General features: G+C 52.5%; 1 protein-coding gene across 1 annotated transcript; it reads left to right on the top strand.

Annotated features, from left to right (window-relative positions):
- Positions 1-1,968: 1,968 nt before the first annotated feature.
- Positions 1,969-13,851, top strand: LOC133359485 (histone-lysine N-methyltransferase PRDM9-like). Its single transcript, XM_061577901.1, has 6 exons — positions 1,969-1,978; positions 2,458-2,589; positions 3,292-3,557; positions 5,101-5,168; positions 6,939-7,204; positions 12,332-13,851. Exons 1-6 carry the CDS (start codon positions 1,969-1,971, stop codon positions 13,024-13,026), a joined length of 1,437 nt encoding a protein of 478 aa, XP_061433885.1. The 3' UTR covers positions 13,027-13,851.
- Positions 13,852-14,411: the final 560 nt, after the last annotated feature.

Here is a 14,411-nt window from a genome sequence, read left to right on the forward strand (position 1 = left end):
TGCGTGTGTTCACGTGCGCGAGTGTGTTCACGTGCGTGAGTGTGTTCACGTGTGTGTGTGTGTTCACGTGTGTGCGTGTGTTCAAGCAGGAGGAGGCAAGGGGGCTGCTTCACGCTGGGCCACCGTGGGAGAGTGGCACGCGAGGGCAGCTCCCAGCAAGCGCAAGGTCTCTGTGCACAGCGCACGGCACTCCTCTCGTTACAGCTGCTGCTGTTGTTGTCTTTAGTTTGTTGTCCTTCCCCCTCACCTCCCATGAACGAGGATAGCTACGTACGGTGCCAAATAAATTCAACGTACATACATACTACTAAACACTGCTATACCAGGGACGTGCGGTCAGGGGAGGCAGAGTCTCGCCTGTCATATACTCCAATGAAAATAGCTGTTACGAAAAGTAAAAAGAAATGTTCCACTGATCCGTGTTATAAATGTAATTTCTGTATAATTCCAATCATTACAGAGAAATAGGAACAGGCACGCGCTTATCGCTGCCTCACGTACAGACGAGACGTACGCCATGATACACTACTATACACTACACTATTCATGACTAAATACTACACGACACACTACACCATGATACACTACTATACACTACACTATACACTAATATACACTACACTACTATACACTAAACACCTAACGTACACACACACAACACGTACACACGAGACGTTCGCCACTCCTCTCTAGGATCCGAGGTGATAGAACAGAACCTGAGAAGGGCGTAGACAAGCGTAGACACCGTGACCACGGTGACAATGACCACTGGGTTTGCAACGCGCGCAGACTCCACGAGACGGGCAGACGTCGATGTCCCATCGCAGACTCGGAGGTTACGGAGCTCAGAGTCACGGTTCACTGAGCTACGGAGTCGCTCTTTCTTTTACAAGCGGTACCCGGCTATCACAACTCATAGCTCAACGAAGCGGCTGATATCATCATCACGTGGATATTTCTAGCGGGAGTCAAATACTCTAAAACGAGCGATCCGGATTCTCAATGTGACGGGAAAAACCGGAGGACCCAGAGAAAAATCCACGCAGCGACCACCACATCAGGGTCAGGATCGAACACATGACCTCCTGCGTACCAGGCGAGGTAGTTAACATCTCCTAGCTACCATGCCCCCTCTGCATTGCACTCTGGTACAACGTCTGGGCTTATTATTATAATTAGTTTATTCATTAGTTTAGTTGTGAAGAGGCTTGGCCTGCCATACCCACCGAGGTTCAGCATGACGGCATGGTTCTGCTTGATGTATGGAATCAGATTTACAGAATCAGAATATCAGAATTAGAATATGTATTGTACTGGAGGAATCCGATGAGGTGTCAGGGTCGAGATCGAACCCGCGACCTCCTGCGTACTAGGCGAGGGAGTTAACATCTCCTAGCCACCGCTGGTCACCGCACCAACTCCGCCCCCCACACCCCCTCCGCCCCCTCACCCCACCGCCCCCTCCGCTCAGACTAAAGCGAAAGCCCTGGAGTACGTGTGGAGCATCTTGCAGGGCGTGGAGGAGGAGGAGCAGCAGCAGGAGGAGGAGTTCAGGGGATTTGAGCTGAGGGAGGTGCACAAGGCCAGGATGGCGATGTTCAGGCTGGAGCGCAGAGCCACCGCCTGCAAGGAGGCCCTGAGGGTGGCGCTCCAGAGGATACGTGGAGGTGCGTAGCCTGCAGCGGTGATTTCTATTCACACCAGAACTCCACACTCCCCTCTATTCCCACCGGAACTCCACACTCCCATCTATTCTCACCGGAACTCCACACTCCCCTCTATTCTCACCAGAACTCCACACTCCCCTCTATTCTCACTGGAACGTCACACTCCCTGCTATTCCCACCAGAACTCCACACTCCCCTCTATTCTCACCAGAACTCCACACTCCCCTCTATCCTCACCGGAACTCCGCACTCTTCTGTGGCTGCTGATGGAAGTCGCCACTGCTGTTGATGCTACTGCTACATGTGCTCCTGTCAGTGCTGCTGCTGGTACTGATGCAGCCTATAAACTAAGCGATGTTTCTTTTACCAGGGTAAGCCGCACTGAGCTGTGTAGATGTTTTTCAGAAGCGACCTGGCTATCACAAATGAGAGCTCAACGAAGTGACTTGTCATCATCATCATTACGTGGACATTTACAGCAGCCAAATACTCTCAACACGTGACGTTGATTCTAAATGTCGAGGGGAAAAACCGGAGGACCCGGAGAAAAATCCACGCAACCACGGGGAGGTACAACATGCAAACTCCAAATATACAGCGTGGGTCGTCAGGGTCGGGATCGCACCCACGACCTCCTGTATTCCAGGCGAGGGAGTTAACATCTCGCCACAGAGGAGAGAGAGACACGCAGACTCCAAATATACAGCAGGCTTCGTCAGGGTCGGGATGGAATCTGCGACCTCCCGTATACCAGGAGAGGTAGTCAACATCTCGCCGTGTTTGCCTGCAGGCTCCTCCGTGCCGCCGGCCTCCGCCCAGGCTGTGGCGGTGTCGCGCAGCGCTCGCTCTCGCTACGGCCTGCGCCCGCGCGAGAGGCAAGTCTACACAGAGGTGGAGGAGCCCCAGGACGACGACTTCTTCTGTGAGACCCCGTGCTCCCCCTACCTCTCTCTCACTTTCTCACAATGTCAGTTTGTCACACTCTCATACTCTTAGTTCTTTCGGTAAAGTCACGTAAGTAAAAAATGAAATAAAAATTTATAAAAAATAAAATAAAATAAAAATCACGACGATTCAGAGGCAACACAAGTCTCCGTCATCAGGTGGGACTGTCACAGCCAGATTTGGTGCATTATTTTATTATTTATTTTATTAATTTTAATTTCATTTTTTACCTACGTGACTTTACCGAAAGAACTAAGAGTATGAATCCTTGCAGTCACGAAAGCTTCAAATCTAGAATGTCACACTCTCACCCATCAGTTTGTCACACTCTCACCCATCTCTCTCTCTATTGCTCCCGCACTCTCACTCGATATATTCCACTTGCTCCCTCTCACTCTTGCCCCCTTTCCCTCCCTCTCACACGCTCCCTTTCTCACACTCTCACTTACCTCTCTCTCTTTTGCTCCCTCACTCAGGGATGCAGGGAGGGATGCAGGGAAGGTGACAGGGTTTACATCTCCGATGAGCGAGCTAAAGAAGTTCCCCATGCAGAGAGGGAGGGAGGGAGGCATCTGTCTGGAGCGCTCCTCACCCTCTCACCCTCTCACAGTGCCACTGCTGCTGCTGCTGTTGCTACTGCGGTTCACCCTCCTCCCGCTGCTGCTGCTGTGGCTCTCAGTCTGCGAGCTGTGCAGGGATTTCTACCTGGGGGAGTGCTCCGTGCACGGCCCGCCAGAGTTCATCGCGGACGCGGCCGTGGCCCCGGGAGTGGCCAACAGGGCCCGGCTCAGCCTGCCCCAGGGCCTCACCGTCGGCGCCTCCTCCATCGCCGGCGCCGGCCTCGGGGTGTGGAGCAACAGGAAGAAGCTGCCCAAGGGGGTGATGTTTGGGCCCTACCAGGGAGAGGTGTCTGAGGAGAACCCCATGAGCGAGTACTGCTGGCTGGTGAGCTGCTGCTGCTGCCACTGCCACTGCTGCAGCCTCCTCCTATTCCTACATCATCATCGTGTGTGTGGAGAGGAGGCTCGTGAAGGAGATACAGAGAAACCCATAGCCTCACACAGTCCCCCACAGACTCACACAGTCACCCAGAAACTGGCACAGAGAGACCCAGAGACTTTGCACAGAGACCCAGAGGCTCGCATAGAGAGACCCACAGACTTGCACAGAGACCTAGAGACTTGAACAGAGACCCAGAGACTCACAGTGGGACACACAGACTCACACAGAGACCCAGAGACTCGCACAGAGAGACCCAGATACTCACACATAGGCTCAGAGAATCGCACAGAGACCCACAGACTCACAGAGAGACCCAGAGACTTGCACAGAGACTCGCACAGAGACCCAGAGAATCGCACAGAGACCCACAGTCTCACACAGAGACCCAGAGACTCGCACAGAGCCTTAGAGACTTGCACAGAGACTCAGTGACTCACAGAGGGACCCACAGACTCACAGAGAGACCCAAAAAATTAACGTAATTACGAGTTAAACTTGTAACCCACAGTAGCCGCTCGCTCGCAAGGACAGAACAACTTCAATGCGCGAGGAGGAACCACAGACAAGTGGTTCTGCCTCACGCACTCCTTACACACAAATAAACCATGATACCTCGTCGCTGATCTCGTCAAGAAGCATAAACCATCATCACGCAAACTCTGTTCATGCTCACAGATACCCATAGACTCACACAGAGACACATAGACTCGCACATAGACCCATAGACTCGCACAGAAACCCATAGACTCGCACAGAGACCCATAGACTCGCACAGAGACCCATAGATTCACACAGAGACCCATAGACTCGCACAGAGACCCATAGCTTCACACAGTCACCCACAGACTCACACAGAGACCCAGAGACTGGCACAGAGAGACCCAGATACTCACATAGAGGCTCAGAGAATCGCACAGAGAGACCCACAGTCTCACACAGAGACCCAGAGATTCGCACAGAGACCCAGAGCCCCACACAGTCACCCACAGACTCGCACAGAGACCCAGAGAATCGCACCGAGAGACCCACAGACTCACACAGAGACCATAGAGACTTGCACAGAGACCCAGAGACTCGCATAGAAACCCATAGACTCGTACAGAGACCTAGAGACTCACCCAAAGAATTTCAGAGAGACCCCCAGAATCACAGAGAGACCCAAAAATTAACGTAATTCTAATTTCAACTTGTAACACACAGCAAAGACGGTGGTCACCGCATGGCGTGGCGCTTACAGATGCACTTCTGCGGCCGTCTGGAAGGTTCTTCCTTCCAATGTTAAGAAGCCACTGAGAGCTATGCACTTTTAAATCTTGTAGGTTGAAAACGCATTTCTTTAGAACTGATTTTGGTGTTTAGTTTGTTGTCCTTCTCCCGCACCTCCGATCAGCACGGTTGGCTACGTGCGGTACGAAAGAAGTTCAACTTACAGTCCAACTCACGTTAATTATCCGTGGATCTGCTCGTGTGCGTCTGTGTGTTTCAGATTTACAAAAACAAAAAGGATCGTGAATATGTTGATGCTCAGGATGAATCTAAGTCAAACTGGATGAGGTGATTTTTGTCTTAAGGACCACAACACAGAGACCAGAACCAGCACACACAGAGACCAGAACCACTACACACAGAAACCAGAAACCACTGCACACAGAGACCAGAACCACCACACACAGAGACCAGAACCACCACACACAGAGACCAGAACCACCACACACAGAGACCAGAACCACCACACACAGAGACCAGAACCACTACACACAGAAACCAGAACCACTACACACAGAGACCAGAACCACTACACACAGAGACCAGAACCACCACACACAGAGACCAGAACCACCACACACAGAGACCAGAACCACTACACACAGAAACCAGAACCATTGCACACAGATACCAGAACCACCACACACAGAGACCAGAACCACTACACACAGAAACCAGAACCACTACACACAGAGACCAGAACCACCACACACAGAGACCAGAACCACTACACACAGAGACCAGAACCACCACACACAGAGACCAGAACCACCACACACAGAGACCAGAACCACTACACACAGAAACCAGAAACCACTGCACACAGAGACCAGAACCACCACACACAGCGACCAGAACCACCACACACAGAGACCAGAACCACCACACACAGAGACCAGAACCACTACACACAGAAACCAGAACCACTACACACAGAGACCATAACCACCACACACAGAGACCAGAACCACTACACACAGAGACCAGAACCACCACACACAGAGACCAGAACCACCACACACAGAGACCAGAACCACTACACACAGAAACCAGAACCATTGCACACAGATACCAGAACCACCACACACAGAGACCAGAACCACCACACACAGAGACCAGAACCACCACACACAGAGACCAGAACCACTACACACAGAAACCAGAACCACTACACACAGAGACCAGAACCACCACACACAGAGACCAGAACCACCACACACAGAGACCAGAACCACCACACACAGAGACCAGAACCACTACACACAGAAACCAGAACCATTGCACACAGATACCAGAACCACCACACACAGAGACCAGAACCACCACACACAGAGACCAGAACCACTACACACAGAAACCAGAACCACTACACACAGAGACCAGAACCACCACACACAGAGACCAGAACCACTACACACAGAGACCAGAACCACCACACACAGAGACCAGAACCACCACACACAGAGACCAGAACCACTACACACAGAAACCAGAACCACTGCACACAGAGACCAGAACCACTACACTCAGAGACCAGAACCACCACACACAGAGACCAGAACCACCACACACAGAGACCAGAACCACCACACACAGAGACCAGAACCACCACACACAGAGACCAGAACCACCACACACAGAGACCAGAACCACTACACTCAGAGACCAGAACCACCACACACAGAGACCAGAACCACCACACACAGAGACCAGAACCACCACACACAGAGACCAGAACCACCACACACAGAGACCAGAACCACCACACACAGAGACCAGAACCACCACACACAGAGACCAGAACCACTACACACAGAGACCAGAACCACCACACACAGAGACCAAAACCACTACACACAGAGACCAGAACCACTACACACAGAAACCAGAACCACCACACACAGAGACCCTGGGCCTCCCCTTGGTCGACTCGGCATCAAATGAGCACCCGGTACGGAGCGTGGTTCCAGCCACACCACCCCCACGTAGCGCCCAGTGCCGGCCCTTAATAGGCGCTCGCTAACGGCGCCCACCCCGCCCCCGCGTCTGCCCGCGCAGGTTCGTCAACTGCGCGAGGAATGAGCAGGAGCAGAACCTGGTGGCCTTCCAGCACCGGGGGCAGATTTACTACCGCACGTTCCGTGCCGTGGGGCCCGGCTCTGAGCTGCTGGTCTGGTACGGCGAGGAGTTCGCCCAGGAGCTGGGCATCGCCTGCGAGGCCGGGCCCTCGCGACGCCGCAGCAGGAGCAGCAGCAACGAGATGGCTCCCAGGGCCACCGCCAGAGACCTGCAGCCCGTGCAGCCTCCACCAAGCGAGGAACACTGTGAGCACCGCTCACCAGAGACTCGCCACTGCTCACCAGACTATAGCCACCACTCACCAGAGATGATAGCCACCACTCACCAGATATGATTGCCACCACTCACCAGAGATTATAGCCACCACTCACCAGAGATGATAGCCACCACTCACCAGAGACGATAGCCACCACTCACCACAGATTATAGCCACCACTCACCGGAGATGATAGCCACCACACACCAGAGATTATAGCCACCACTCACCAGAGATGATTGCCACCACTCACCAGAGATGATAGCCACCACTCACCAGAGATGATAGCCACCACTCACCAGAGATGATAGCCACCACTCACCAGAGATTATAGCCACCACTCACCAGAGATGATAGCCACCACTCACCAGAGATGATAGCCACCACTCACCAGAGATTATAGCCACCACTCACCAGAGATGATAGCCACCACTCACCAGAGACGATAGCCACCACTCACCAGAGATTATAGCCACCACTCACCAGAGATGATAGCCACCACTCACCAGAGATGATTGCCACCACTCACCAGAGATGACAGCCACCACTCACCAGATATGATAGCCACCACTCACCAGAGATGATAGCCACCACTCACCAGAGATGATAGCCACCACTCACCAGAGATGATAGCCACCACTCACCAGAGATGATAGCCACCACTCACCAGTGATGATAGCCACCACTCACCAGAGATGATAGCCACCGCTCACCAGAGATGATAGCCACCACTCACCAGAGATGATAGCCACCACTCACCAGGGATGATAGCCACCACTCACCAGAGATGATAGCCACCACTCACCAGAGATGATAGCCACCACTCACCAGTGATGATAGCCAGAGATGATAGCCACCACTCACCAGAAATGACAGCCACCACTCACCAGAGATGATAGCCACCACTCACCAGAGATGATAGCCACCACTCACCAGAGATGATAGCCACCACTCACCAGGGATGATAGCCACCACTCACCAGAGATGATAGCCACCACTCACCAGAGATGATAGCCACCACTCACCAGAGATTATAGCCACCACTCACCAGAGATGATAGCCACCACTCACCAGAGATGATAGCCACCACTCACCAGAGATTATAGCCACCACTCACCAGAGATGATAGCCACCACTCACCAGAGACGATAGCCACCACTCACCAGAGATTATAGCCACCACTCACCAGAGATGATAGCCACCACTCACCAGAGATGATTGCCACCACTCACCAGAGATGACAGCCACCACTCACCAGATATGATAGCCACCACTCACCAGAGATGATAGCCACCACTCACCAGAGATGATAGCCACCACTCACCAGAGATGATAGCCACCACTCACCAGAGATGATAGCCACCACTCACCAGTGATGATAGCCACCACTCACCAGAGATGATAGCCACCGCTCACCAGAGATGATAGCCACCACTCACCAGAGATGATAGCCACCACTCACCAGGGATGATAGCCACCACTCACCAGAGATGATAGCCACCACTCACCAGAGATGATAGCCACCACTCACCAGTGATGATAGCCAGAGATGATAGCCACCACTCACCAGAAATGACAGCCACCACTCACCAGAGATGATAGCCACCACTCACCAGAGATGATAGCCACCACTCACCAGAGATGATAGCCACCACTCACCAGGGATGATAGCCACCACTCACCAGAGATGATAGCCACCACTCACCAGAGATGATAGCCACCACTCACCAGAGATGATAGCCACCACTCACCAGAGATGATAGCCACTGCTCACCAGACTATAGCCACCACTCACCAGAGATGATAGCCACCACTCACCAGAGATGATAGCCACCACTCACCAGAGATGATAGCCACCACTCACCAGAGATGATAGCCACCACTCACCAGAGATGATAGCCACCACTCACCAGAGATGATAGGCACCACTCACTAGAGATGATAGCCACCACTCACCAGAGATGATAACCACCGCTCACCAGAGACGATAGCCACCACTCAACAGAGATGATAGCCACTGCTCACCAAAGATAATAGCCACCACTCCCCATAGATGATAGCATCCACTCACCAGAGATGATAGCCACCACTCACCAGAGACGATAGCCACCACTCACCAGAGATGATAGCCACCACTCAACAGAGATGATAGCCACTGCTCACCAAAGATAATAGCCACCACTCACCATAGATGATAGCCACCACTCACCAGAGATGATAGCCACCACTCACCAGAGATGATAGCCACCACTCACCAGAGATGATAGCCACCACTCACCAGAGATGATAGCCACCACTCAACAGAGATGATAGCCACTGCTCACCAAAGATAATAGCCACCACTCCCCATAGATGATAGCATCCACTCACCAGAGATGATAGCCACCACTCACCAGCGATGATAGCCTCCACTCACCAGAGATGATAGCCACCACTCACCAGAGATGATAGCCACCACTCACCAGAGATGATAGCCACCACTCACCAGAGATGATAGCCACCACTCACCAGAGATGATAGCCACCACTCACCAGAGATGATAGCCACTGCTCACCAGACTATAGCCACCACTCACCAGAGATGATAGCCACCACTCACCAGAGATGATAGGCACCACTCACTAGAGATGATAGCCACCACTCACCAGAGATGATAACCACCGCTCACCAGAGACGATAGCCACCACTCACTAGAGATGATAGCCACCACTCACCAGAGATGATAGGCACCACTCACTAGAGATGATAGCCACCACTCACCAGAGATGATAACCACCGCTCACCAGAGACGATAGCCACCACTCAACAGAGATGATAGCCACTGCTCACCAAAGATAATAGCCACCACTCCCCATAGATGATAGCATCCACTCACCAGAGATGATAGACACCACTCACCAGAGATGATAGCCACCACTCAACAGAGATGATAGCCACTGCTCACCAAAGATAATAGCCACCACTCCCCATAGATGATAGCATCCACTCACCAGAGATGATAGCCACCACTCACCAGAGATGATAGCCACCACTCACCAGAGATGATAGCCACCACTCACCAGAGACGATAGCCACCACTCACTAGAGATGATAGCCACCACTCAACAGAGATGATAGCCACTGCTCACCAAAGATAATAGCCACCACTCCCCATAGATGATAGCCACCACTCACCAGAGATGATAGCCACCACTCACCAGAGATGATAGCCACCACTCACCAGAGATGATAGCCACCACTCACCAGAGATGATAGCCACTGCTCACCAGACTATAGCCACCACTCACCAGAGATGATAGCCACCACTCACCAGAGATGATAGGCACCACTCACTAGAGATGATAGCCACCACTCACCAGAGATGATAACCACCGCTCACCAGAGACGATAGCCACCACTCACTAGAGATGATAGCCACCACTCACCAGAGATGATAGGCACCACTCACTAGAGATGATAGCCACCACTCACCAGAGATGATAACCACCGCTCACCAGAGACGATAGCCACCACTCAACAGAGATGATAGCCACTGCTCACCAAAGATAATAGCCACCACTCCCCATAGATGATAGCATCCACTCACCAGAGATGATAGACACCACTCACCAGAGATGATAGCCACCACTCACAGAGATGATAGCCACTGCTCACCAAAGATAATAGCCACCACTCCCCATAGATGATAGCATCCATCACCAGAGATGATAGCCACCACTCACCAGAGATGATAGCCACCACTCACCAGAGATGATAGCCACCACTCACCAGAGATGATAGCCACCACTCACCAGAGACGATAGCCACCACTCACTAGAGATGATAGCCACCACTCAACAGAGATGATAGCCACTGCTCACCAAAGATAATAGCCACCACTCCCCATAGATGCTAGCATCCACTCACCAGAGATGATAGCCACCACTCACCAGAGATGATAGCCACCACTCAACAGAGATGATAGCCACTGCTCACCAAAGATAATAGCCACCGCTCCCCATAGATGATAGCATCCACTCACCAGAGATGATAGCCACCACTCACCAGAGATGATAGCCACCACTCACCAGAGATGATAGCCACCACTCAACAGAGATGATAGCCACTGCTCACCAAAGATAATAGCCACCACTCCCCATAGATGATAGCATCCACTCACCAGAGATGATAGCCACCACTCACCAGAGATGATAGCCACCACTCACCAGAGATGATAGCCACCACTCACCAGAGATGATAGCCACCACTCACCAGAGATGATAGCCACCACTCACAACAGATGATAGCCACCACTCACCAGAAATGATAGCCACCACTCACCAGAGATGATAGGCACCACCCACACTGATAAGGTGCAAATGAGTAACTGGTGTGGTGTGTAGTAGTAAACATCGCCACTGGGGAGACAAAGGCGGCCATGTGTGGTGCTGGCCACCCTCCCACTCATGTGCCATGCTGGCTTTCATACAGTGAGGGAAAAAAGGATTTGATCCCCTGCTGATTTTGTACGTTTGCCCACTGGCAAAGAAATGACCAGTCTATAATTTTAATGGTAGGTTTATTTGAACCGTGAGAGAAAGAATAACAACAACAAAAAATCCAGAAAAACGCATGTCAAAAATGTTATAAATTGATTTGCATTTTTTTAAAATCAGCAGGGGATCAAACACTTTTTTCCCTCACTGTAGGTGCCCGATAACAGCACTTGTCCCAAAAGTATATACAGGCTATATGGGGGTTCTTCGTCTTTGTGTGTATATATAATGGAGCCCACTGCACTACGAACCCGGCCACCTGAGTTCGATTCCCACTCACGGCCAACGTCAGTGGTGAATATTTAGGCCTCCCCTAGGCTGACTCGGCCTCAAATGAGTACCTAGCTTAAACGTGGAAACATCGCCACTGGAGAGACAAAGGCGGCCGGGCCTGGTGTTGGCCACCTACTCCCTCGTGTGCCATGCCGGCCTTCATAGGTACTCGCAAACAGCACTTGCCCAACAGTCTGATATGGCTGTTGGGGACCTTTACCTTTGTATGTACACACACACATGTGCAAGAGTGTTCATGTATCGGTGTTGGTGTGTGCGCGTGTGTCTTGTGCCTCTGGGATGACGCAGGTGGAGTGGGTGTGGAGGTGACAAGGCTGCCGTGTCCTGCCTGCAACCGTCAGTTCATCTGCCGCTCGAGTCTACAGTATCACGTGCAGAGCAGACACCCCACTAAGCCCAGTAACAAAAGTCATCAGTGTGACCAATGTCCATTCAGCACAGACTACAAGTGTAGCTTGAAGATGCACCAGAGAACACACACGGGAGAGAAGCGGTTCAAGTGCACCGTGTGTGAGAAGGCGTTTTCACAACTACCAACTCTTCACAGCCACCAGAGAACACACACGGGAGAGAAGCCGTTCAAGTGCACCGTGTGTGAGAAGGCGTTTTCACAACTACCAAATCTTCACAGCCACCAGAGAACACACACGGGAGAGAAGCCGTTCAAGTGCACCGTGTGTGAGAAGGCATTTGCACATTTACAACATCTTCACAGCCACCAGAGAACACACACGGGAGAGAAGCCGTTCAAGTGCACCGTGTGTGAGAAGGCGTTTGCAGACTCATCACATCTTCACAGCCACCAGAGAACACACACGGGAGAGAAGCCGTTCAAGTGCACCGTGTGTGAGAAGGCGTTTGCAGACCTATCAAATCTTCGCGTGCACCAGAGAACACACACCGGCCAGGATGCATTTTCTCCTTCCCGTGGAAACAGAAAAGTCAGCCATCCTGAGCAAAACGTGCACTGCGCCGAGCTGTGAATTAGTTTTAAACAACAGGCCACGTGATTAGCCGAGGCTGTGCCACCCTTGAAACTGATTTTGAATGTGAACACGGAAACCTACGGATCCTCCTACACCTGACTCACACTCTGTGGGGGGTGGGAGATTAAACCGACCCGGCCACCCCTCGATTGCAAGTGCGGAGTTCTAGGTCCCAACCACTGCACTTCCCTCCCCATCACCTGGGGGTCCCCGTGTGTGTGAGTGTGCAGAGTCCCCCGTGCAGAGCTGCACTGTTGTTACCCTAGAGGGGGGCACCGCAGGGCGATCCACCTACAGACACCCCAGTCTGCACGTCTCCCGCCGGTCTCCATGCGCACCGCGTGCCGTCTCGTAGCCCTGCCCCGTGCGACGTACGTACAGTACTTACAGTACGTACCCATCCAGCGGTAGACTGAACCGCGGCTGATGACGAAGGTGGCATCCGCTCACAAATCTCCGAACACTCAGTCCAGAGGTCGCAACCGGGTACCCGATACCCGTACCCTACGGTCACTGGTGAGTAACTGTCACTCATTTCCCAACGTCTTGTCTCTTCTCACAATTCAAGTTCCTAGAATCAACCCACCCGCGCCTGCAACATGGCTTCACCCCAGAGGTCGCAATCAGGTACCCGATACCGGGTACGGGTACCTGTTTACGACGCTGGTGCGGCCAGGTACGGGTAAGGAATCAAAACCCGTTTGCGACCTCTGACTCAGTACCGTAGCCCCGAGCCATCGCTTGTGCGCTATTCACTTTGCTGCTGAGAGGAAAGCTACGGGGTGGAGGTGGGGGGGTTGCTATGAGAGGACATCTGTGGAACGGCTGGAGATCTGCGAAGAAGAGCTTCATAGCTCATCGGATTCCTGCGGTCTGAAAAAATATTCCGAGAGGGCGTTGGGAGGGGGGGTGTAGGTATGAGTGGGGCATCTGCACTTGGATCACCCTGCGTGTTGTTGCTGCCTCCCCCGTTGAAAATGTTCCCAGCGTGAACTTCACCCTTTGCTGTGGCGACGACGCCGCGTGCCGTGCGTGAACGTCGTCGTCGGAACAACAAAACGCAGTAAAAACTAAAGTAACTTTATCGGTACCGAGGCTCCCACGGCCACGCGGGGCAGGGAGTGTGGCACAGTTTTGGCGCCGGCTAGCGCAGAGTGGCGGCGGTCGTGTCGCTACGCTTCTCTGCGGTGAGCAACGACGTCTTTATAACAACAACAGCAACAGTGCTGCTGTTGCCACTGCTGCGGTGAACGGTGACAGCCACCCCGTGACCTGTGACCCCCACCCCGTGAACGGTGACACTCACCCCGTGAACGGTGACACCCCATGGGTGGAAAAAAACCCGATTTTTCCAGCTGCAGGCATCGGGTTTTTTCTTTAAC

Source organism: Lethenteron reissneri, chromosome 65 (genome assembly GCF_015708825.2).
Source record: "Lethenteron reissneri isolate LAM-NWPU_2019-01 chromosome 65, ASM1570882v1, whole genome shotgun sequence".
NCBI lineage: Eukaryota > Metazoa > Chordata > Hyperoartia > Petromyzontiformes > Petromyzontidae > Lethenteron > Lethenteron reissneri.